At 37.6% G+C, this 26932-nt stretch overlaps 1 protein-coding gene and 2 long non-coding RNA genes across 18 annotated transcripts in view; 2 read left to right on the top strand and 1 right to left on the bottom strand.

Moving 5' to 3' along the window:
• LOC110969057 (serum paraoxonase/arylesterase 2-like) overlaps window positions 1–26932 on the bottom strand; it is a 38431-nt gene that overhangs the window by 423 nt on the left and 11076 nt on the right. Inside the window, exons 1-10 of one of the 16 annotated variants that reach the window (XM_051957131.1) lie at window positions 23133–23265; window positions 12574–12660; window positions 12276–12343; window positions 11999–12054; window positions 11673–11838; window positions 9901–10024; window positions 9611–9811; window positions 9432–9513; window positions 8880–9008; window positions 7028–7511 (exon numbers count right to left, since the gene is read on the bottom strand). In XM_051957131.1, the coding sequence (XP_051813091.1) occupies window positions 7350–7511; window positions 8880–9008; window positions 9432–9513; window positions 9611–9811; window positions 9901–10024; window positions 11673–11838; window positions 11999–12054; window positions 12276–12343; window positions 12574–12656 (1071 nt within the window). In that variant the 5' untranslated portion in view covers window positions 12657–12660; window positions 23133–23265 and the 3' untranslated portion in view covers window positions 7028–7349. Of the gene's footprint in view, window positions 1–1208; window positions 1338–1794; window positions 1877–1995; window positions 2197–2285; window positions 2410–3038; window positions 3205–3364; window positions 3421–3640; window positions 3709–3947; window positions 4054–4151; window positions 4300–7027; window positions 7512–8879; window positions 9009–9431; window positions 9514–9610; window positions 9812–9900; window positions 10025–11672; window positions 11839–11998; window positions 12055–12275; window positions 12344–12573; window positions 12679–12777; window positions 12839–16465; window positions 16950–17846; window positions 17976–18426; window positions 18509–18626; window positions 18828–18915; window positions 19040–22019; window positions 22186–22345; window positions 22402–22621; window positions 22690–22928; window positions 23016–23132; window positions 23266–26932 lie in introns of those variants that run through there. The other 15 variants (XM_051957135.1, XM_051957133.1, XM_051957138.1 and 12 more) reach the window with 15 other exon arrangements.
• On the top strand, window positions 3035–11839 carry LOC127536520 (uncharacterized). The gene is made up of 2 exons (XR_007945536.1): window positions 3035–3150; window positions 11785–11839. It is a non-coding gene; the product is annotated as an uncharacterized LOC127536520 (long non-coding RNA).
• LOC127536519 (uncharacterized) lies at window positions 12706–23253 on the top strand. Its single transcript, XR_007945535.1, has 2 exons — window positions 12706–12820; window positions 23176–23253. It is a non-coding gene; the product is annotated as an uncharacterized LOC127536519 (long non-coding RNA).

Below are 26932 nucleotides of genomic sequence, written 5' to 3'. Positions count from 1 at the left end.
TTAATAGAATAAAAGACAAATACATTCGGAATATTAATAACACAGGTCCCAAAATAGAAACTCGGTAAAACAAAGGGAAATACTCATCACTGACAAACAAATTAGAAAACATGTGATCGATGCAACAAGATCGAGTTTATTCTGATTTCCAATCAAACTGCTCGCATGAAAATGGCTATAAAGCGATCTGTTAACACCACAATGTTCATAATTTTGGACCAGTGGCTTGTGTCTATCTGCATGTGTGCATCATGGCTCCACATGGAAAAGAATTGTGAGAAGAAGTGAAAAATCTGATTGAGTGACTTGAAAAAGTTGAAAAAGGACACGAAAAAATGGTGACGAACAAAAGGTATAGAATGAGAAATAGTCCCACAAGTCAGGACCTCCTCCTAAAATGATGCCACGGACAGTGAACTACTTGCAAAATTTAGCTCTGAAAAACAGATGGCACAGAGGTGATCCATGAAAATCTGAGTTTCTGAGACAGCTCACACAGCTTGAAGAACAGTGCATGTCAACCCTTTATAAAAGTGTCTACAAATCTGTAATATTTGCTGTATAGTACAACACTGCAAAAAAATAAATGTTAAAAGACATAAAAAGAAGGCTGATGAGAAATGAGAGTGCAGTCTTCGGTCATGTGAGACCAAGAACAGCAGTGAATGCATAGTCCTGACATGAAGCACAGAGGTGGAAGTGTGATGATATGGAGCTGCATTAGTGCAGAAGTTGTTTGGGAAAAATTTATAGATGCACCATGAATGTTTGTGGATAAACCAAAATACTGGAAGACAAGATGATTCCCAGTGTGCAGAACCATGGAAGGAGTGGAATATTAAAGCATTACAAATATCCAGAGCACACTGCCCGGAGTTTCTATAAAGGAAAAAGTGAAAACTATGACTAGATCAAGTACTCTGCCGGACTTGAATCCAATAGAAACCGTATTTTAAAGAGAAAGCGAGAACAACACAACTCCTCCAGCAAAGAGCAGCTAAAGAACGGGGTACAGAATAAGTCATAGTACCACTAATCAGAACTCTTCCTTAAAAACTTAAAAAATAATAATACCTTACTGTTTAGCCGGTAAGTAATGCATTGTAAGGTGAGAGAATTTTGAATCACTGAACATTTCATTGATATTGAACAGGGGTGTATTCACTTTTATCACACACTGAATAATTTACTTTTTTTCAATCACATACCTCAGAGCCTGGAGGATCTTTAAGGTCAAGGTTTATCATCTTCATAGGATTAGGATGACAACCCAGCCACAGGTCGCCTGTCTTCTGGTCCACCTCGATGTTATCACAAAGCGATCCAACATCTACAGACTGTTCAGAAACATCACGTACTGTAAACTAGAACTGCTAATTGCATTATGTCCTGTAGAAATGCTGATACAAAGTGAGAGAAAGACAGATGTGAATATTGGTTTGTAGGAATGAATTGTGACAAAGCACAGTGTTTATTTTCTTGCTGAGTTAGATGAGAATATTCATACCACTCTGGTGCCTGTATGTTCATGATGAAGCTACATCCAGCAGAAAGCTAGCTTAGTTTAGCACCAAGACTGTCAGAAGGTGAAAAAATCTCCCTACCAGCACCTCCAATGGTAAAAAGTATGTTACATTTAATTCAATTGATCCGTTCAAAAAATGTCTTAATTCAACTGGCTGCTGGTTGTAGCTTCATATTTATAGCAAGCAGATAAGATTATCTCCCAAAATGTTAAAATATTTACTTCATTTCTTTTATTGCCGACACTAGAAAATAATAAAACAGTCTCACCTTGATAAACTCTAATTTCTCCCCTTTTTTTCTCTCAAAAACGTCAATCTCATGGTCTGTGATATCTGAAACATAAATATACCTGTAGGAAAAAAAGAAAATTTAGTTTAACTATTTTTGCATTTTGTAGAAAACACATTAATGTGGAATTATTCAGTTTGAAAAATATACACAGAATCGTTGAAATGAATCCAGAATCACCGTTTGTCAGGAGATATATTGATCCCATTTCCAGACATTATGCCACCGGCTGCCACCCTCACTTCACCAGGACTGTAATACACCACTTCACACATGGGCATATCGAGGATCATGGTCAGAAAGTGAAGCATTTGATTGGGAAAGGCTAAATAATTTGTGGCATAGAAGCTCTCCTTTCCAACTGCAACAATGTCATTCACGCTGAAAAACAAGACGCAGAAGAACAAATATAAAGACATTTTTTAATTATAATGTGTAATAAAGCATAAGGTGTATTATACAGTACGTACCTGTGGAGCAAAGGATGGGTGATAGTCTTTAGGTGCTCAAGTGTGTCTTCAGCAACAAAACGAAAGATCTCTACCTGACTAGCCTCCTGAGGGTGATTGACAACAAACACGTATATGTTGTCATCTGCACAGAAACAGTGAAGGGTTTCCATTAGTCTCACAATGCGGTGGAACTTAACAATAGAGTGGAACTCTAAATATACACTTAAATTCAAATATATTAACTTGGTGACAGTGATGGAGAGAGGATTTTTTTTGTTTTAAGTGACTACATAAAAATTTGCTGTGATGAACTGATATAGAGTAAAGGGAACACATTTCCTATTTATAAGTACTTCATACAAAACTTCTTCAAAGAAACCAAACCATCTCTGTAAGTTCTTTAATTAGTCATAAAGGAAAAATGAGGCAATAAACGATATTAAAATCTGCTTTGTTTTCTTAAAAATTCTACAGATTTAATAATAGGGTTAGGCTTAGGTTAATTAGTGCTATTCATTTTTATTCCTTCTATTTGCTTAGTTTGTCAATAAGGAACCACTGCCTTGAAGAGCTCACTTCCTTTCACCAAAGCACTCAAGAGTAGATAAGACAGATACAGATTTAGATTCAGAGACTGCAGAGTAAAATCCAGAAAAAAGTACTTTTAAACCAGAATACCTGTTTTTCTCTTAAACAAAACTATTTACAACTTTTTACACAACTGCAAGTTGTGTATAAAAGTTGCAAGTTTGCACCTGTTCTGTCTCTCACCTGTTTCATCGGTGTAAACACTAATCCCATGAGGGTTGAATGAACTGAGGTCCAGCTCTCCTTTGATCTGCAGCTGAACAGGAGTCGGCTTTGGATGCAGCAGATTCAAAAGGTACATTTTTCCCGGCTCATCACAGAATGAATGCATTCCAGGAAACTTCAACCCCTGAGTGGACAAACACACATGTAAGAGGCGTTGGAAGATTTTGCTCGAATTCGCTGCAGAAGCGCTTCATCCAGAAATAATGACTCGTTATAACAAAGAAAGATTGGATTCATTGAGGAAATTACAGTAAATATTTACAATAATTCAATCAATAACATACCGAGCTGAAGAAGGCCAGTCCATCTTTAAGTATGGTGATGTCCTCTGCCCCACAGTCTGTGCAAAATAAAAAGATAAAGATAAACCTTCTCCTTCTTTCTCATATGGAGCAGTGTTGTGTTTTGTCCTGCTGACACTTGACACACTGTCAGCTGTATGGACTTCAAACTCATCCGTTATTATCACACTTTATACATGAATGACCAAAGTTCAACATTTATTTTAACAGTAATAAACCCAAAATGAAGACACCAACATGAATATAAAGAAAACATACCAATATTCTGTAAATAATGACAGTTGAGGTGCTTCACAGGCAGCTCTCTGGAAGCAAGCATCATATGCCTGCAGAGAAAGTTAAACATGACAGAGGCTTTCAAAGAAACCAGAACTTTCACCTAGTCTGCTCGAAATGTTATTAGTCGAGCTTGAGTTCTGATAACTTTTAAAATTCTTCCATTGGGAGCATGACCACCTCTCTACTTCTACTTACTCTAGTAACTGTGAACATTTACAACCAGATCTACTAATCCTCTACTGCAATCAAATGTTTTTAAGTTCCCTCTTAAATAATACACACTTACTTCAGTCTCAGGTATGTGTTTCCCACAAATGCAGCCAGGGCTGCAACAGTAGCAGCAAGCAGTATTTTCTTCATGCCCACCATGTCTCTAAGTGAAAGTTCACACAGAAACACTTTCAGGCTGCATTCACACAAATGCTCAAAAGATGGGGCTAAAGTGTGCGTTCAAGAAGCCCTGTTACATCTACCTAGAGACTGAATGTACCTGGTCTGAAGTGGCAGAGTCTAAGACTTGTCCGTGTTCGAAGGTTAAAGATTTTCAAAAAAAATCTCCAAGAGAAGTCAGCATTGGAGGGCAGCAGGATCTATTTGTCGACAAAAACCCAGGAGCGTTTCCTGGAGGTGATTCATACCTGTAAGCTTTTATACTGTGGGAGTTGGTCATTTTTCCACGCCTATTGGACGTATGATTGGAGTGACACTTTTGACACCATTATACTTTTCTAAATCTATTGGTCAGATCATGACGTTGATTATCATATTTCACCCCTAGATCACAGTTTACAGAGGACATGTGTGTTTAAGTTCTCATTATTAGGTCATGGTTTGCAGAGAAAATGCCCGGTCATGTTCAAACTTTGTCCTATTTTCTTGAGGCAGAGTTCATACATATTGTACCTTTATGTATTGTTACGTTTCTGACACACCTCTTTTAAAAGTTATACAGTATTGCTTTAGGTTTACATAATTTTTTCTAAAAAGCATGAATCTATACACCAAAGTTACTGGCTATACTTTGTGATTCTCCAGCTGTGTGTGTGTGTGTGTGTGTGTGTGTCCTCCACAGACACACACCACGTCATTAAAACATCAGTCATTCCTAAATGATTCAACGTGATGCATTTTATACATATGTTTTCACTCCAACTGTAATTCTGATTAATTTAATGTTATCTTTTTCATTCAAAAATAAGAACATTTCTAAGTGATGTTAAATGTTTGAGGAGCCTGAGCCTGTGTTTAATGTCTGTGTGGACCAACTGGTGGAGGAGCTGCACATCAAGAAACTGCTGGAGCCACATCTCACAGAGAAGAAGTGACCGTCTGAGACTGATAAATTCAGTATGTTGAACTGTCAAGCTTCTCCAGATGGTGGTGGGAGTCTGAGTCACTATTTCAGTCCTCTTTCAGTCCTGATGTACAACTTCTCAGGCTCCTTATTCCTGATGTACAACTGACCTCCTATGTGTATATATATATATATATATATATATATATGTGTGTGTGTGTGTGTGTGTGTGTGTGTTCCTGTCCTCTTACATTAATAGCAATAATAATAATAACAATAAAAACTTTACTTACATAGCACCATTTTAAAACTGAATTTGCAAAGTGCTTTGTTGACAAGGCAACAAAGAAAAGAAAGATTCTCATGAAGAAACATGGAGGGTTAATCAAAACATGATAAAAAATTACTTAAAATATATTTGTACATCAACACAAGATAAAAAAAAATAAAGTGTCAGATCAGATGTAGTGAAGGAGAAAGTGGAGTATAAGAAAAATAGAGGTTAAAAACATAAACACAGGGGTAAAAGAGATTAAAAAAATAGTAATAGTAACCAGGTTGAATAGATACATAATAAAATAAATAAGGGATAAAAGAGAATAAAATAAACAATGAAAGAAATCAAGTTAAACACCAATTATGTGATAAAAACGATAATGACAAATTAAAATAGAAAAGGATGACATCACATAAAATCCAGCATAAAAAAATAGGTTCAAAGAAGTGATTTATAAGAACATTCAGCAGCTTCATCTCCTCAGGCAGGTCATTCCAAAGCTGATGGTCAATTATCAGAAATGCTCAGTCACCTTTAGATTTGAGCCTTCTCCTTTCAGGCCCCACCTGAGGATGTAAGGCTGCAAACAGACTCATATCAGGTCAGCATTTTTGATAAACAGCTCAGAGCCAGGCTCTGTCGAGCTTTAGAAGTGACCAGTAAAATCTTAAAATCAATTCCTAAACTAACCAGGAGCTAATAGAGGGAAGCCAGGATCGGGGTGATGTGATGAGGTGATGGAGGTCTCAGATGTTTTACCTGGAATCTGCTGGAGCTGTCACAGACCTCAGTCATGAACTTCCACATCTGCTCCAGCTGTTCCTTCAGTCTCTGGTCCTTCTAGATGTTCTCAGGCTCCTTCTTCCTGATGTACAACTGACCTCCTCTGCTCTTTACCAACACCCACTATGTCAGGTTGGTTTGCAAGCAGCTGCTTGTTAGTCTGAACCTTGAACCCTAACAAGATTTCAGCTCTTCTGTTTCTCTGTTGGTGCCGAGTCCCAGTTAAACTCGGGAATATCGAATCTATACTTGATGTTGCTGTACACAATTCCAGCCACTTGGTGACATTTCTGAGTGCACCCTGCTACTAGGCTGGATTGATAAGTTTCTTGAGAGCTGGAAAACAACATAAGCCTTATGTAACTTCCGTGATGCAAAATTGAAAATGTAATATTGGATTATACTTTAATTTAAACATCATATTATGTGTACATGAAGTAGAGCCACAATATAAACTACACTGGCAACATCAATCTTTTGTTTGCTTGTTTTGTTCAACTTATTCACCATTTTAGCTTAAAAGCATATAAAAATACCCAGTTACAAACACTGTCGACATGACTACCTCACATTTTTAGCCACCAGTGAAAAATGTCCTTTTCATGATACACACCAAAGAAACTCTATGAATTTTTTTTTCCATTTCTGAACGGAAGTACTTCACAGTTTGGACAGTTCAGTCATTTCAGTGTGAAATCCCCTCAATTTTAAATACACTTTAGTCTCCAAAGCTCTGACAGATGTTTTCTTTACCTTCAGCATCTCTTTAGGCATGCCCATGTTAGCTGAGAGACTTTATTTAGTTTCTGTTTTCAGATCCAGTCCAGCACATCAGCGTGAACTGCATTCTTCACATACAGTTGCTGTGCATCATTCAAATCATCAGTGTTTAGTCCTCCACAGCAAAAAGGTAAAGCTGGAGTTCCTTGTTTTTTCATTGAATTCTACGAAATTTGAGTATTTTCTTTCCCCTCTGCTTACTGCTCACGTAACCCAAAGACTCAACGCCTACTTCAGATCATAGACCAAGGCTTTATTGAACACAGTGCCGATCAGTAACTTTCCACCATAGGTGGTTGCTACAGAGGAACCAAAGAGCACATGGCCATCGTCTTTGTAAACCTGAGCCACTTGCTGCTTATTGAAGTGGATGTTCTGGTTGCGGATGACCTGAAGACACTGCTCCACTGTCAAATAGTTTCCTGTCTTAAAATTACGATCTTTTTATCATTTTTTGAATTGTCTTCAATAAAGATTGATTTTGATTTTATTCCTGTATCCAGGCAGACTGTTTGCTACAGTACTAATAACAGATACAGTACATATCATACAGATTATTTCAAATCACAGTACAGAGCTTTGTGGAAAACAGTGCCAATAAGCAACTTTCCCTCATAGGGAGTCGCAGCAGTGGAGGCCATAAGCACTTTGCCGTTGTCACCGTACTCCATGCTCACCACTGGATTCTCTGAGTGAATGTTCTTGATCTTGATTACCTAGAGAACACATTAATGAAATGATCAGGTAAAATATAGAAACATAATAATGTGGATGTACAATACACATCAGAAGTAACTGCGCCTCCATGCAATATCACAAATATCAAATGGTTCATCACCTTTCAATGTCATTACTTCTAAATTGAATGGCAGGGACTGTGGTCTCATGATCGATCACAGACTAATACATTAGGAATACTGGTAATACTGGTCCCAAAGTAGAAACTCAATGCAACAAAAGTAAACACACCTCTGATCACTGACAAACAACTTAGAAAACCTGTGATCAATGAAACATGATCCAGTTTACTGTGATTTCCAATCAGCTTGATTACATGAAAATGGTAATAAAGCCACCTGTTAACACCACAATGTTCATAATTTTGGACCAGTGGCTTGTGTCTATCTGCATGTGTGCATCATGGCTCCACATGGAAAAGAATTGTGAGAAGAAGTGAAAAATTTCCCTGGGAGACTTTGCAAAGATGGAAAGGAACACAAGAAGATTGGTGATGAACAAAAAACTATATTGAACCGCAGGTTGCAAGAGGTATACAATGAAACATGGTACCACTAATCAGGGCCTCTTCCTAAAATAGAGGATGGGATACGGGTGATCCATGAAAATCTGAGTTTCTGAGACAGCTCACACAGCTTGAAGAACAGTGCATGTCAACCCTTTACAAAAGTGTCTAAAAATCTGTAATATTTGCTGTATAGTACAACACTGCAAAAAATAAATGTTGTTAAAAGACATAAAAAGAAAGCTGATGAGAAATGAGAGTGCAGTCTTTGGTCATGTGAGACCAAGAACAGCAGTGAATGCATAGTCTTGACATGAAGCACAGAGGTGGAAGTGTAGTGATATGGAGCTGCATTAGTGCAGAAGTTGTTTGGGAAAAATTTATAGATGCACCATGAATGTTTGTGGATAAACCAAAATACTGAATGGCAAGATGATTCCCAGTGTGCAGAACCATGGAAGGAGTGGAATATTAAAGCATTACAAATATCCAGAGCACACTGCCCAGAGTTTCTATAAAGGAAAAAGTGAAAACTATGACTAGATCAAGTACTCTGCTGGACTTGAATCCAATAGAAACCGTATTTTAAAGAGAAAGCGAGAACAACACAACTCCTCCAGCAAAGAGCAGCTAAAGAACGGGGTACAGAATAAGTCATAGGACCACTAATCAGAACTCTTCCTTAAAAAGTTAAAAAATAATAATACCTTACTGTTTAGCCGGTAAGTAATGCATTGTAAGGTGAGAGAATTTTGAATCACTGAACATTTCATTGATATTGAACAGGGGTGTATTCACTTTTATCACACACTGAATAATTTACTTTTTTTCAATCACATACCTCAGAGCCTGGAGGATCTTTCGGGTCGTAGGTCACCATCTTCATAAGATTTGGATGACAACCCATCCACAGGTCACCTGTCTTCTGGTCCACCTCGATGTTATCACAACTTGATCCAACATCTACAGACTGTTCAGAAACATCACGTACTGTAAACTAGAACTGCTAATTGCATTATGTCCTGTGGAAATGCTGATACAAAGTGAGAGAAAGGCAGATGTGAATATTGGTTTGTAGGAATGAATTGTGACAAAGCACAGTGTTTATTTTCTTGCTGAGTTAGATGAGAATATTCATACCACTCTGGTGTCTGCATGTTCATGATGAAGCTACATCCAGCAGAAAGCTAGCTTAGTTTAGCACCAAGACTGTCAGAAGGTGAAAAAATCTCCCTGCCAGCACCTCCAGTGGTCAGAAGTATGTTACATTTAATTCAATGAAGCCTTTCAAAAATGCCTTTATAGCAAGCTGACAAGACTATCTCCCAAAATGCTAAAATATTTACTTCATTTCATTTATTGCCGACACTAGAAAATAATAAAACAGTCTCACCTTGATATACTCCAATTTCTCCCCTTTTTTTCTCTCAAAAACGTCGATCTCATGGTCTGAGATATCTGAAATATAAATATACCTGTAAAAAAACAAACAAGATTTGATTATTTTTGAATTTTACAGGAAACACATTAATGTGGAATTATTCAGTTTCGGTGACATGAACGGAGAATCACCGTTTGTCAGGAGATATATTGATCCCATTTCCAGACATTATGCCACCGGCTGCCACCCTCACTTCACCAGGACTGTAATACACCACTTCACACATGGGTATATCCAGGATCATGGTCAGAAAGTGAAGCATTTGATTGGGAAAGGCGAAATGATTTGTGGCGTAGAAGCTCTCCTTTCCAACTGCCACAACGTCATTCACGCTGAAAAACAAGTTGCAGAAGAACAAATATAAAGACATTTTTTAATTATAATGTGTAATAAAGCATAAGGTGTATTATACAGTACGTACCTGTGGAGCAAAGGATGGGTGATAGTCTTTAGGTGCTCAAGTGTGTCTTCAGCAACAAAACGAAAGATCTCTACCTGACTAGCCTCGTGAGGGTGATTGACGACAAACACGTATATGTTGTCATCTGCAAAGAAACAGTGAAGGGTTTCTATTAGTCTCACAATGCGGTGGAACTTAACAATAGAGTGGAACTCTACATAAAGCATACACTTAAACTCTTATGTATTGACATTTTGGTGGTTCTGGAAAGGGGATTTTTTGTTTTTGTTTAAGTGACTAAATAAAAATTTGCTGTGATGAACTGATATAGACTAAAGGGAACACATTGCCTATTCATAAGTACTTCATACAAAACTTCTTCAAACAAACCAAACCATCTCTATAAGTTCTTTAACTCGCATCATATAATGATGTTACCTCACAAGTAAGTTCAAAATAAGAAGAATGCATTAATAAAAATACCACTAACAAAAGGGCAAATCAACAAAGAAACACAAATGAAGGTTACATCCTGACATCAAGCTGCTGTGAAAGACAATTTACGTTTTTATCCTCGCTTAACAGGAAGCGAGATAAAATACTAAAACCTGATATCAGATGTCTAAAACCATTAAGCTTGAGGTTTATCTATATGAAGACCCGAAATCTAGTAAAATGTTATTGATGTCAGAATTATTTCACCTGTCCTACAAATTAAAAGCCCATCTCATCACCACTGAGAGGACAAAATGATGCAAAAAATAAATAAATAAATAAAAAAATTTGGACAATTTCCACATACTATTATCCCAGGAGACACTAATATAAATAGAAATCAAACAATGTCGTCTATTTATGTAATCTGATTAATATTCTTTGAGAAGAAAGGAATGAAGTAATAATTTAACAGACTTCGAAGAAAGAAAGGCAACCTTTCCTGAATGATGAGTTAGAATTACGATCAACTTCATAAAATCTGATACGGCGAAATGATGCCAAACAGTAAACAGTGAGGCTAATATCTGGGTCATTATATCACCAACACAGGATTTCACACCACATTCTTGTAAATATTCTGTTTGTGTGACAACAATTTTGATCCCTGAGCTGCTACTGATACAAACTTCTGAAGCCTAGAGATATTATGTTGGCGCATCTGCAGACCCTCCTTCCGACTCCACTGCATCTTGTGACATCTTTGCAGAATTCCTAGTTTAATTACCATGCCCATAGATGACAGGAGACTTGTTTTATTTTTCAACTGGCAGCCATAACGCGTCTCTCTCTGGCAAGAACAAACAAGAGCGCAGGTAGGCTCCCCCTTTATTAAATACACAGTATGTATTCTTACGCATGACAAAATAGTGCCAATCAAAACAACACTGTGGCAAACATCGCACTCCAACACATTAACCCATTATAAATGTATTAAGGGAAAATGAGGCAAAATGACATTGAAATCCACTTTGTTGTCATAAAAATCCTACAGATTATAATTTTTTTGTTTAAATAGTAGTATTATTCATTTGTATTCCTTATATTTGCTCAGTGTGTCAATAAGGAACCGTTGCTTTGAAGAGCTCACTTCCTTTAACCAAAGCACTCAAGAATAGATAAGACAGAGCTATAGATAAGAAACTGATTTAGATTCAGAGACTGCAGAGTACAATCCAGAAAAAAATTTTTTAAAACCAGATTATCAGTTTTTCTCTTAAACAAAACTATTGACAACTTTTTACACAACTGCAAGTTGTGCATAAAAGTTGCAAGTTTGCACCTGTTCTGTCTCTCACCTGTTTCATCGGTGTAAACACTAATCCCATGAGGGTTGAATGATTTGAGGTCCAGCTCTCCTTTGATCTGCAGCTGAACAGGAGTCGGCTTTGGATGCAGCAGATTCAAAAGGTACATTTTTCCCGGCTCATCACAGAATGAATGCATTCCTTGGAATCTCAACCCCTGAGTGGACAAACACACATGTAAGAGGCGTTGGAAGATTTTGCTCGAGTTCGCTGCAGAAGCGCTTCATCCAGAAATAATGACTCATTATAACAAAGAAAGATTGGATTCATTGAGGAAATTACAGTAAATATTTACAATAATTCAATCAATAACATACCGAGCTGAAGAAGGCCAGTCCATCTTTAAGTATGGTGATGTCCTCTGCCCCACAGTCTGTGCAAAATAAAAAGATAAAGATAAACCTTCTCCTTTGTTCTCACATGGAGCAGTGTTGTGTTTTGTCCTGCTGACACTTGACACACTGTCAGCTGTATGGACTTCAAACTCATCCGTTATTATCAAACTTTAAACATGAATGACCAAAGTTCAACATTTATTTGAACAGTGATAAAACCTAGAATTAAGACTTCAACATGAATATAAAGAAAACATACCAATATTCTGTAAATAATGACAGTTGAGGTGCTTCACAGGCAGCTCTCTGGAAGCAAGCATCATATGCCTGCAGAGAAAGTTAAACATGACTGAGGCTTTCAAAAAAAAAACAAAGTCTGCTAGAGATGTTGTTCGTCGAGCTTGAGTTCTGATAACTTTTAAAATTCTTCCATTGGGAGCATGACCACCTCTCTACTTCTACTTACTCTAGTAACTGTGAACATTTACAACCAGATCTACTAATCCTCTACTGCAATCGAATGTTTTTAAGTTCCCTCTTAAATAATACACACTTACTTCAGTCTCAGGTATGTGTTTCCCACAAATGCAGCCAGGGCTGCAACAGTAGCAGCAAGCAGTATTTTCTTCATGCCCACCATGTCTCTAAGTGAAAGTTCACACAGGAACACTTTGAGGCTGCATTCACACAAATGCTCAAAAGATGGGGCTAAAGTGTGCGTTCAAGAAGCCCTGTTACATCTACCTATAGACTGAATGTACCTGGTCTGAAGTGGCAGAGTCTAAGACTTGTCCGTGTTCGAAGGTTAAAGACTTTCAAAAAAATCTCCAAGAGAAGTCAGCATTGGAGGGCAGCAGGATCTATTTGTCGACAAAAACCCAGGAGCGTTTCCTGGAGGTGATTCATACCTGTAAGCTTTTATACTGTGGGAGTTGGTCATTTTTCCACGCCTATTGGGCGTATGATTGGAGTGACACTTTTGACACCATTATACTTTTCTATTGGTCAGATCATGACGTTGATTATCACATTTCACCCCTAGATCACAGTTTACAGAGGACATGCGTGTTTAAGTTCTCATTATTAGGTCATGGTTTGCAGAGAAAATGCCCGGTCATGTTCAAACTTTGTCCTGCTATCTTGAGACAGGGTTCATGCATATTGTACCTTTATGTATTGTAATGTTTCTGACACACCTCTTTTAAAAGTTATACAGTATTGCTTTAAGTTTACATCATTGTATTTTAAATACTCCACACATCATTTTCTAAAAAGCATGAATCTACACACCACGTGTATATATATATATATATATATATATATATATATAAACAAGTATATAATAAAAAATTATAGATTGATGGATGGATGGATGGATGGATATGTACACACACACAACCACTCAAACATTTAACAACACTCATAAATATTCTTGTTGTTGAATGAAAATTATTTTTTTCAATGAAGATAACATTAAAATAATCACATTATATATATATATATATATATATATATATATACAGTGCCTATCATAAGTATTCACCCCCTTTGATGTTTTACCCTTTTATTGCTTTCATAAATCAATCATGGTCAATAAAATTTAGCTTTTTTAACAAAAAAATTATTGGAAAAAACTCTTTAATGTCAAAGTGAAAACAGATTTCTACAAAGTAATGTAAATGAAAGAAAATTATATAAATGAAAATAATTGTTTGCATAATTATTCACCCCCTTTTCAATTTAATGGTCTAATTCAATAGAGGTCCATCAAATTGTTGCCAATAGTCTCACAGTTAGTGAAATGAAGATCATCTGAGTGGTGTGGGTGTGTTTCAAGTGATTGAGTTGTAAAACACCTGTGTCTGAAGGGTCCAGAGAGTGGTTGATCAGTATTCCTGGCTACCATTGCACCATGAAGACAGAAGAACACTCTAAGCAACTCAGGGAAAGGATTATTGAGAAGTACAATTCAGGGGATGGTTACAAAAAAATTTCCAAGGCACTGAACATCCCCCAGAGTTCAGTGAAATCAATTATCAAGAAATGGAAGGAAAATGGCACTTGTGTGAATCTGCCTAGATCAGGCCCCCCTCGTAAACTGAGTGACCGTGCAAGTAGGAGACTAGTGAGAGAAGCCACCAAGACCCCTACAACTACTCTGAAGGAGTTACAAGCTTCAGCTGTTGAGATGGGAGAGACTGTGCATGTAGCAACTGCTGCCCGGGTTCTTCACCGGTCAAAGCTTTATGGGAGAGTGGCAATGAGAAAGCCACAGTTGAAGAAAAGTCATATTAGATCTCGACTAGAGTTTGCCAAAAAGCACGTGGAAGACTCCATGGTCAAGTGGAAGAAGATTCTTTGGTCTGATGAGACCAAAATTGAGCTTTTTGGCCATCAGACAAGACGTCATGTTTGCCGGAAACCAAACACGGCACATCACCAAAAACACACCATCCCCACTGTGAAGCATGGTGGTGGCAGCATCATGCTGTGGGAATGTTTCTCAGCAACTGGACCTGGAAGGCTTGTAAAGATAGAGGGCAGAATGAATGCTGCAAAATACACTGAAATCCTGGGGGACAATCTTTTTCAGTCTGCAAGAGAACTACGTCTTGGGAGAAGATTTATTTTCCACCAAGACAATGATCCAAAACATACTGCAAAAGTTACACAGGAATGGTTAAAAAAGAACCAGGTAAATGTTCTGGAGTGGCTGAGTCAAAGCCCAGACCTCAATCCTATAGAGAATTTGTGGCTGGACTTGAAAAGGGCTGTTCATGCCCAATACCCGTGCAACCTGACAGAGCTTAAGCAGTTTTGCAAAGAAGAATGGAGCAAAATTGCAGTGGGCAGATGTGGAAGACTGACTGAGACCTATCCACACAGACTCACTGCTGTGACTGCAGCCAAAGGTGCATCTACTAAATACTGACTTGAAGAGGGGGAAATAATTATGCAAACAATTATTTTTATCTATATAATTTTCTTTCATTAACATTACTTTATAGAAATTTGTTTTCTCTTTGACATTAAAGAGTTTTTTCCAATAATTTTTTTTGTTAAAAAAGCTAAATTTTATTGACCACGATTGATTTATGAAAGCAATAAAAGGGTAAAACATCAAAGGGGGTGAATACTTAGGATAGGCACTGTATATATATATATATATATATATATATATATATACAACCCGGTCTCACGGGGATTTGTGAAACTGTCACGTAAGTTTTAGTTTCGGTTTCGTGCGCACCAACACGATTTCGTCATGTTTTTCGTGCCGCTCACCACGAAATGTTTTTCGCTGTGGTAATCACATCTGAAAGTGGTTTATACCGGCGGATTCATGACGATCTAAGCTGTCCATCGGCGTATACTGCTTGTGTGATCGCATTTGCGGCTGCCGGACATTCTTGAAATTCCTATGCAAATTGGTAAGTGTACCACCGGCTTATGGTTAGGTTATGGTGAGGTTATGGTTAGGGTTATGGTTAGGGTTATGTTTAGGGACGATGTCATGCAAAATATAGCGTTGGATTCGCCACGGTTTTACATTAAAAACATAATATACACATTCTTTTGAAATACGTTCTGAGTGGCACGAAAAGTCCGCCGTTTAAAATACATTGGTGCGCATTTCGTGGTGAGCGGCACGAAAAACATGACGAAATCGTGTTGGTGCGCACGAAACCGAAACTAAAACTTACGTGACAGTTTCACGAATCCTCGTGAGATCGGGCTGATATATATATATAAGAAGTTTCTTGTGAGCAGGAAAACAACATAAGGCCTTTGTAATTTCTGTTATGCAAAGATAAAAGATATTAGATTATACTTTAAATTAAACATCATATTATGTGCACATCAACCACTTTTACATGGAGCCACAATATAAACTACACTGGCAACACCAATCTTTTGTTTGCTTTTTTGTTTAACTTAGTCAAATTATCCACCATTTTCGCCTAAAAGCATATAAAAATACCCAGTTAGAAACACTGTCTACATGAACATCTCACATTTTTAGCCACCACTGAAAAATATGCTTTTCATGATACACAGCAAAGCAACTCTGAATTTTTTCCATATCCGAATTGAAGTATTTCACAGTTGTTCAAAAGTCTGGACAGTTCACTCATTTCAGTGTGTGAAATCACCTCTTTTTCAAATACACTTTTGTCTACAAAGCTCTGACAGATGTTTTCTTTACCTTCAGCTTCTATTTAGGCATGACATATTTATTTAGTTTCTGTTATCAGATCCAGTCCAGTACATCAGGGTGAACTGCATTCTTCACATACAGTCGCTGTGTATCATTCAAATCAGTGTTTAGTCTCACAGAGCAAAAACGTAAATCTGGAGTTCCTTGTTTTTTCATTGAATTCTACGAAATTTGAGTATTTTCTTTCCCCTCTGCTTACTGCTCACGTAACCCAAAGACTCAACGCCTACTTCAGATCAAAGACCAAGGCTTTATTGAACACAGTGCCGATCAGTAACTTTCCACCATAGGTGGTTGCTACAGAGGAACCAAAGAGCACATGGCCATCGTCTTTGTAAACCTGAGCCACTTGCTGCTTATTGAAGTGGATGTTCTGGATGTGGATGACCTGAAGACACTGCTCCACTGTCAAATAGTTTTCTGCTTTAAAATTACAATGTTTTTATTATTTTTTGAATTGTCTTCATTCAAGATTGACTTTATCTTTATTCTTGTATCCAGGCAGACTGTTTGCTACAGTACTAACAACAGATATAGTACATATCATACAGATTATTTCAAATCACAGTACAGAGCTTTGTGGAAAACAGTGCCAATAAGCAACTTTCCCTCATAGGGAGCTGCAACAGTGGAGGCCATGAGCACTTTGCCGTTGTCACCGTACTCCATGCTCACCACTGGATTCTCTGAGTGAATGTTCTTGATCTTGATTACCTAGAGAACACATTAATGAAATGATCAGGTCAAATAAAGAAACATAATAATGTGAATGTACAATACAAATCAGAAGTAACTGCGCCTCCATGCAATATCACTTAAATATCAAATGATTCATCACCTTTCAATAATGTCATTACTTCTAAATTGAATGGCAGGGACTGTGGTCTCATGATCGATCACAGACTAATACATTAGGAATACTGGTAATACTGGTCCCAAAGTAGAAACTCAATGCAACAAAAGTAAACACACCTCTGATCACTGACAAACAACTTAGAAAACATGTGATCTATGAAACATGATCCAGTTTACTGTGATTTCCAATCAGCCTGATTACATGAAAATGGTAATAAAGCCACCTGTTAACACCACAATGTTCATAATTTTGGACCAGTGGCTTGTGTCTACCTGCATGTGTGCATCATGGCTCCACATGGAAAAGAATTGTGAGAAGAAGTGAAAAATCTGACTGGGAGACTTTACAAAGATGGAAAGGGACACAAGAAGATTGGTGACCAACAAAAAACTATATTGAACTGCAGGATGCAGCACAAGCCCTCCAGCAAAGAGCAGTTAAAAAGGGGGATATGGAATAAGTCATAGTACAACCAATCAGAACCTCCTCCTTAAACAGTTTGAAGAAATCAGAATTTCAATAATTAAAGGTGTACTGACACTAGTTGCATTTACTTTTCACCGTGGGGCCTGTGTTTTTGATACAGTGTGTTTAATTTAGCATAATTTCATGTTTTAATTTTATATAAGAGTGAATACCCTCCTGTTTAACTTGGAAGTAATGCATTGTAAGGTGAGAGAATTTTGAATCAATGGACATTTCAGTGATTACTTCTATTGCACACTGAAAAATTTGGTGTTTTTTCAATCACATACTTCAGAGCCTGGAGGATCTTTAGGGTCGTAGGTTATCATCTTCATATAATTAGGATGACAACCCAGCCACAGGTCGCCTGTCTTCTGGTCCACCTCGATGTTATCACAAACCGATCCAGCATCTACAGACTGTTGAGAAACATTACATGAAGTAATATAGAACTGTTAATTGCATTATGTCCCGTAGAAATGCTGATACAAAGTGAGAGAAAGGCATGTGTGAATATTGGTTTTTAGCAATAAATTGTGACAAAGCACAGTATTTGTTCTCTTGCTGAGTTAGATGAGAATATTCATACCACTCTGGTGCCTGTATGTTCATGATGAAGCTACATCCAGCAGAAAGCTAGCTTAGTTTAGCACCAAGACTGTCAGAAGGTTAAAAAATCTCCCTACCAGCACCTCCAGTGGTAAAAAGTATGTTACATTTAATTCAATTGATCCGTTCAAAAAATGTCTTAATTCAGCTGGCTGCTGGTTGTAGCTTTATGGCAAGCTGATAAGATTATCTCACAAAATGTTAAAATATTTACTTCATTTCTTTTATTGCCGACACAAGAAAATAATAAAACAATCTCACCTTGATATACTCCAATTTCTCCCCTTTTTTTCTCTCAAAAACGTCAATCTCATGGTCTAAGATATCTGAAACATAAATATACCTGTAGAAAAAAAGAACATTTTGTTTAACTATTTTTGCATTTTGTAGAAAACACATTAATGTGGAATTATTCAGTTTGAAAAATATACACAGAATCGTTGAAATGAATCCAGAATCACCGTTTGTCAGGAGATATATTGATCCCATTTCCAGACATTATGCCACCGGCTGCCACCCTCACTTCACCAGGACTGTAATACACCACTTCACACATGGGCATATCTAGGATCATGGTCAGCGTGGTAAGCAGTTGATTGGGAAAGGCGAAATGATTTGTGGCATAGAAGCTCTCCTTTCCAACTGCAACAATGTCATTCACGCTGAAAAACAAGATGCAGAAGAACAAATATAAAGACATTTTTAAATATAATGTGTAATAAAGCATAAGGTGTATTATACAGTACGTACCTGTGGAGCAAAGGATGGGTGATAGTCTTTAGGTGCTCAAGTGTGTCTTCAGCAACAAAACGAAAGATCTCTACCTGACTAGCCTCGTGAGGGTGATTGACAACAAACACGTATATGTTGTCATCTGCAAAGAAACAGTGAAGGGTTTCTATTAGTCTCACAACGTGGTGGAACTTAACAATAGAGTGGAACTCTAAATATACACTTAAATTCATATATATTAACTTGGTGGCAGTGATGGAGAGAGGATTTTTTTGTTTAAGTGACTAAATAAAAATTTGCTGTGATGAACTGATATAGACTAAAGGGAACACATTTCCTATTTATAAGTACTTCATACAAAACTTCTTCAAACAAACCAAACCAAACCATCTCTATAAATTCTTTAACTACAATCATATCATGATGTTACCTCACAAGTAAGTTTAAAATAAGAAGAATACATTAATAAAAATACCACTGTAACAACAGGGGCAAAATCAACAAAGAAACACAAATGAAGGCTACATCCTGACATCAAGCTGCTGTGAAAGACAATTTACATTTTTATCCTCGCTTAACAGGAAGCGAGATAAAATACTAAAACCTGATATCAGATGTCTAAAACAATTAAGCTTGAGGTTTATCTATATGAATTATTTCACCTGTCCTACAAATTAAGAGCCCATCTCATCACCACTGAGAGGACAAAATGATGCAAAAAAACAAACAAACAAAAAAACAATTTTGGACAATTTCCACATACTATTATCCCAGGAGACACTAATATAAATAGAAATCAAACAATATTGTGCCATTTATGCAATTTGATTGATAATTTATCAGAAGAAAGGATTGAAATAATAATTTAACAGACTGTGAAGAAAGAAAGGCAACCTTTCCTGAATGATGACTGAGAATTACGATCAACTTCATAAAATCTGATACGGCGAAATGATGCCAAACAGTAAACAGTGAGGCTAATATCTGGGTCATTATATCACCAACACAGGATGTCACACCACATTCTTGTAAATCTTCTGTTTGTGTGACAACAATTTTGATCCCTGAGCTGCTACTGATACAAACTTCTGAAGCCTATAGAGGTAACCCAATATACAGTGCATCCGGAAAGTATTCACAGCGCGTTACCTTTTCCACATTTTGTTATGTTACAGTCTTATACCAAATCGGATTCAATTCATTTTTTCCCTTAAAATTCTACACACAACACCCCATAATGACAACATGAAAAAAGTTTTTTTGAGATTCTTGAAAATTTATTAAAAATAAAAAACTAAGAGACCACATGTACATAAGTATTCACAGCCTTTGCTTAATACTTTGTTGATGCACCTTTGGCAGCAATTACAGCCTCAAGTCTTTTTGAATATGATGCCACAAGCTTGGCACACCTATCTTTGGGCAGTTTTGCCCATTCCTCTTTGCAACACCTCTCAAGCTCCATCAAGTTGGATGGGGAGCGCCGGTGCACAGCCATTTTCAGATCTCTCCAGAGATGCTCAATTGGATTCAAGTCCGGGCTCTGGCTGGGCCACTCAAGGACATTCACAGAGTTGTCCTGAAGCCACTTCTTTGCTATCTTGGCTGTGTGCTTAGGGTCGTTGTCCTGCTGAAAGATGAACCGCCGCCCCAGTTTGAGGTCAAGAGCGCTCTGGAGCAGGTTTTCATCCAGGATGTCTCTGTACATTGCTGCATTCATCTTCCCCTCTATCTTGACTAGTTTCCCAGTTCCTGCTGCTGAAAAACATCCCCACAGCATGATGCTACCGCCACCATGCTTCACTGTAGGGATGGTATTGGCCTGGTGATGAGCAGTGCCTGGTTTCCTCCAAACAAAACGCCTAGCATTCACACCAAAGAGTTCAATCTTTGTCTCATCAGACCAGAGAATTTTTTTGCTGATGGTCTGAGAGTCCTTCAGGTGCCTTTTGGCAAACTCCAGGCGGGCTGCCATGTGCCTTTTACTAAGAAGTGGCTTCCGTCTGGCCACTCTACCAAACAGGCCTGATTTGTGGATTGCTGCAGAGATGGTTGTCCTTCTGGAAGGTTCTCCTCGCTCCACAGAGGAACGCTGGAGCTCTGACAAAGTGACCATGGGGTTCTTAGTCACCTCTCTGACTAAGGCCCTTCTCCCCCGATTGCTCAGTTTAGATGGCCGGCCGGCTCTAGGAAGAGTCCTGGTGGTTCCAAATGTCTTCCATTTACGGATGATGGAGGCCACCGTGCTCATTGGGACCTTCAAAGCAGCAGAAATTTTTCTGTACCCTTCCCCAGACTTGTGCCTCGTCACAATCCTGTTTCGGAGGTCTACAGACAATTCCTTTGACTTCATGCTTGGTTTATGCTCTGACATGCACTGCCAACTGTGGAACCTTATATAGACAGGTGTGTGCCTTTCCAAATCATGTCCAATCAACTGAATTTGCCACAGGTGGACTCCAATTAAGCAGTAGAAGCGTCTCAAGGATGATCAGTGGAAACAGGATGCACATGAGCTCAATTTAGAGCTTCATGGCAAAGGCTGTGAATACTTATGTACATGTAATTTCTTTGTTTTTTATTTTAATAAATTTGCAAGACTCTCAAAAAAACTTTTTTCATTTTGTCATTATGGGGTGTTATGTGTAGAATTTTAAGGGAAAAAAATAATTGAATCCGATTTGGAATAAGGCTGTAACATAACAAAATGTGGAAAAAGTGAAACGCTGTGAATACTTTCTGGATGCACTGTAAATGTATTAAGGGAAAATCAAGCAAAATGACTTTAAAATATGCTTTGTTGTCATAAAAATCCTACAGATTATAACTTCTTTAAATAGTAGTATTATTCATTTGTATTCCTTCTATTTGCTCAGTGTGTCAATAAGGAACCGTTGCTTTGAAGAGCTCACTTCCTTTAACCAAAGCACTCAAGAATAGATAAGACAGAGCTATAGATAAGAAACTGATTTAGATTCAGAGACTGCAGAGTACAATCCAGAAAAATAATATTATTAAACCAGATTACCTGTTTTTTCTCTTAAACAAAACTATTGACAACTTTTTACACAACTGCAAATTGTGCATAAAAGTTGCAAGTTTGCACCTGTTCTGTCTCTCACCTGTTTCATCGGTGTAAACACTAATCCCATGAGGGTTGAATGAACTGAGGTCCAGCTCTCCTTTGATCTGCAGCTGAACAGGAGTCGGCTTTGGATGCAGCAGATTCAAAAGGTACATTTTTCCCGGCTCATCACAGAATGAATGCATTCCTTGGAATCTCAACCCCTGAGTGGACAAACACACATGTAAGAGGCGTTGGAAGATTTTGCTCGAATTCGCTGCAGAAACACTTCATCCAGAAATAATGACTCATTATAACAAAGAAAGATTGGATTCATTGAGGAAATTACAGTAAATATTTACAATAATTCAATCAATAACATACCGAGCTGAAGAAGGCCAGTCCATCTTTAAGTATGGTGATGTCCTCTGCCCCACAGTCTGTGCAAAATAAAAAGATAAAGATAAACCTTCTCCTTTGTTCTCACATGGAGCAGTGTTGTGTTTTGTCCTGCTGACACTTGACACACTGTCAGCTGTATGGACTTCAAACTCATCCGTTATTATCACACTTTATACATGAATGACCAAAGTTCAGCATTTATTTTAACAGTGATAAACCCAAAATGAAGACACCAACATGAATATAAAGAAAACATACCAATATTCTGTAAATAATGACAGTTGAGGTGCTTCACAGGCAGCTCTCTGGAAGCAAGCATCATATGCCTGCAGAGAAAGTTAAACATGACTGAGGCTTTCAAAGAAACCAGAACTTTCACCTAGTCTGCTCGAAATGTTATTAGTCGAGCTTGAGTTCTGATAACTTTTAAAATTCTTCCATTGGGAGCATGACCACCTCTCTACTTCTACTTACTCTAGTAACTGTGAACATTTACAACCAGATCTACTAATCCTCTACTGCAATCAAATGTTTTTAAGTTCCCTCTTAAATAATACACACTTACTTCAGTCTCAGGTATGTGTTTCCCACAAATGCAGCCAGGGCTGCAACAGCAGCAGCAAGCAGTATTTTCTTCATGCCCACCATGTCTCTAAGTGAAAGTTCACACAGAAACACTTTCAGGCTGCATTCACACAAATGCTCAAAAGATGGGGCTAAAGTGTGCGTTTAAGAAGCCCTGTTACATCTACCTATAGACTGAATGTACCTGGTCTGAAGTGGCAGAGTCTAAGACTTGTCCGTGTTCAAAGGTAAAAGATTTTCAAAAAAAAACACCAAGAGAAGTCAGCATTGGAGGGCAGCAGGATCTATTTGTCGACAAAAACCCAGGAGCGTTTCCTGGAGGTGATTCATACCTGTAAGCTTTTATACTGTGGGAGTTGGTCATTTTTCCACGCCTACTGGACGTATGATTGGAGTGACACTTTTGACACCATTATACTTTTCTATTGGTCAGATCATGACGTTGATTATCACATTTCACCCCTAGATCACAGTTTACAGAGGACATGTGTGTTTAAGTTCTCATTGTTAGGTCATGGTTTGCAGAGAAAATGCCCGGTCATGTTCAAACTTTGTCCTACTATCTTGAGACAGAGTTCATGCATATTGTACCTTTATGTATTGTAATGTTTCTGACACACCTCTTTTAAAAGTTATACAGTATTGCTTTAAGTTTACATCATTGTATTTTAAATACTCCACACATCATTTTCTAAAAAGCATGAATCTACACACCAAGTGTATATATATATATATATAAACAAACAAGTATATAATAAAAAATTATAGATTGATGGATGGATGGATGGATATGTACACACACACAACCACTCAAACATTTAACAACACTCACAAATATTCTTGTTGTTGAATGAAAATTATTTTTTCAATGAAGATAACATTAAAATAATCACATTATATATATATATATATATATATATATATATATACAGTGCCTATCATAAGTATTCACCCCCTTTGATGTTTTACCCTTTTATTGCTTTCATAAATCAATCATGGTCAATAAAATTTAGCTTTTTTAACAAAAAAATTATTGGAAAAACTCTTTAATGTCAAAGTGAAAACAGATTTCTATAAAGTAATGTAAATGAAAGAAAATTATATAAATGAAAATAATTGTTTGCATAATTATTCACCCCCTTTTCAATTTAATGGTCTAATTCAATAGAGGTCCATCAAATTGTTGCCAATAGTCTCACAGTTAGTGAAATGAAGATCATCTGAGTGGTGTGGGTGTGTTTCAAGTGATTGAGTTGTAAAACACCTGTGTCTGAAGGGTCCAGAGAGTGGTTGATCAGTATTCCTGGCTACCATTGCACCATGAAGACAGAAGAACACTCTAAGCAACTCAGGGAAAGGATTATTGAGAAGTACAATTCAGGGGATGGTTACAAAAAATTTCCAAGGCACTGAACATCCCCCAGAGTTCAGTGAAATCAATTATCAAGAAATGGAAGGAAAATGGCACTTGTGTGAATCTGCCTAGATCAGGCCGCCCTCGTAAACTGAGTGACCGTGCAAGTAGGAGACTAGTGAGAGAAGCCACCAAGACCCCTACAACTACTCTGAAGGAGTTACAAGCTTCAGCTGCTGAGATGGGAGAGACTGTGCATGTAGCAACTGCTGCCCGGGTTCTTCACCGGTCAAAGCTTTATGGGAGAGTGGCAATGAGAAAGCCACAGTTGAAGAAAAGTCATATTAGATCTCGACTAGAGTTTGCCAAAAGCACGTGGAAGACTCCATGGTCAAGTGGAAGATTCTTTGGTCTGATGAGACCAAAATTGAGCTTTTTGGCCATCAGACAAGACGTCATGTTTGCCGGAAACCAAACACGGCACATCACCAAAAACACACCATCCCCACTGTGAAGCATGGTGGTGGCAGCATCATGCTGTGGGGATGTTTCTCAGCAACTGGACCTGGAAGGCTTGTAAAGATAGAGGGCAGAATGAATGCTGCAAAATACACTGAAATCCTGGGGGACAATCTTTTTCAGTCTGCAAGAGAACTACGTCTTGGGAGAAGATTTATTTTCCACCAAGACAATGATCCAAAACATACTGCAAAAGTTACACAGGAATGGTTAAAAAAGAACCAGGTAAATGTTCTGGAGTGGCCGAGTCAAAGCCCAGACCTCAATCCTATAGAGAATTTGTGGCTGGATTTGAAAAGGGCTGTTCATGCCCGATACCCGCGCAACCTGACAGAGCTTGAGCAGTTTTGCAAAGAAGAATGGAGCAAAATTGCAGTGGGCAGATGTGCAAGACTGACTGAGACCTATCCACACAGACTCACTGGTGTGACTGCAGCCAAAGGTGCATCTACTAAATACTGACTTGAAGAGGGGGAAATAATTATGCAAACAATTATTTTTATCTATATAATTTTCTTTCATTAACATTACTTTATAGAAATTTGTTTTCTCTTTGACATTATAGAGTTTTTTCCAATAATTTTTTTGTTAAAAAAGCTAAATTTGATTTATGAAAGCAATAAAAGGGTAAAACATCAAAGGGGGTGAATACTTATGATAGGCACTGTATATATATACATATATATATATATATATATATATATATATATATATATATATATATATATATAAAAGAAGTTTCTTGTGAGCAGGAAAACAACATAAGGCCTTTGTAATTTCTGTTATGCAAAGATAAAAGATATTAGATTATACTTTAAATTAAACATCATATTATGTGCACATCAACCACTTTTACATGGAGCCACAATATAAACTACACTGGCAACACCAATCTTTTGTTTGCTTTTTTGTTTAACTTAGTCAAATTATCCACCATTTTCGCCTAAAAGCATATAAAAATACCCAGTTAGAAACACTGTCTACATGAACATCTCACATTTTTAGCCACCACTGAAAAATATGCTTTTCATGATACACAGCAAAGCAACTCTGAATTTTTTCCATATCCGAATTGAAGTATTTCACAGTTGTTCAAAAGTCTGGACAGTTCACTCATTTCAGTGTGTGAAATCACCTCTTTTTCAAATACACTTTTGTCTACAAAGCTCTGACAGATGTTTTCTTTACCTTCAGCTTCTATTTAGGCATGACAGATTTATTTAGTTTCTGTTTTCAGATCCAGTCTAGCACATCAGGGTGAACTGCATTCTTCACATACAGTCGCTGTGTATCATTCAAATCAGTGTTTAGTCTCACAGAGCAAAAACGTAAATCTGGAGTTCCTTCTTTTTCATTGAATTTCATTGAATTTGAGTATTTTCTTTCCCCTCTGCTTACTGCTCACGTAACCCAAAGACTCAACGCCTACTTCAGATCATAGACCAAGGCTTTATTGAACACAGTGCCGATGAGCAACTTTCCACCATAGGTGGTTGCTACAGAGGAGCCAAACAGCACATGGCCATCGTCTTTGTAAACCTGAGTCACCTGCGGCTTGTCGGAGTGGATGTTCTGGATGTGGATGGCCTGAAGACACTGCTCCACTGTCAAATAGTTTCCTGCTTTAAAATTACAATGTTTTTATTATTTTTTGAATTGTCTTCATTCAAGATTGACTTTATCTTTATTCTTGTATCCAGGCAGACTGTTTGCTACAGTACTAACAACAGATACAGTACATATCATACAGATTATTTCAAATCACAGTACAGAGCTTTGTGGAAAACAGTGCCAATAAGCAACTTTCCCTCATAGGGAGCTGCAACAGTGGAGGCCATGAGCACTTTGCCGTTGTCACCGTACTCCATGCTCACCACTGGATTCTCTGAGTGAATGTTCTTGATCTTGATTACCTAGAGACACATTAATGAAATGATCAGGTCAAATAAAGAAACATAATAATGTGAATGTACAATACAAATCAGAAGTAACTGCGCCTCCATGCAATATCACTTAAATGTCAAATGATTCATCACCTTTCAATAATGTCATTACTTCTAAATTGAATGGCAGGGACTGTGGTCTCATGATCGATCACAGACTAATACATT

Source organism: Acanthochromis polyacanthus, chromosome 12, assembly GCF_021347895.1.
Source record: "Acanthochromis polyacanthus isolate Apoly-LR-REF ecotype Palm Island chromosome 12, KAUST_Apoly_ChrSc, whole genome shotgun sequence".
Lineage (NCBI taxonomy): Eukaryota > Metazoa > Chordata > Actinopteri > Pomacentridae > Acanthochromis > Acanthochromis polyacanthus.
The sequence above is the reverse complement of the archived record's forward strand: the minus strand, read 5'-3'. Positions and strand labels throughout refer to the sequence as shown.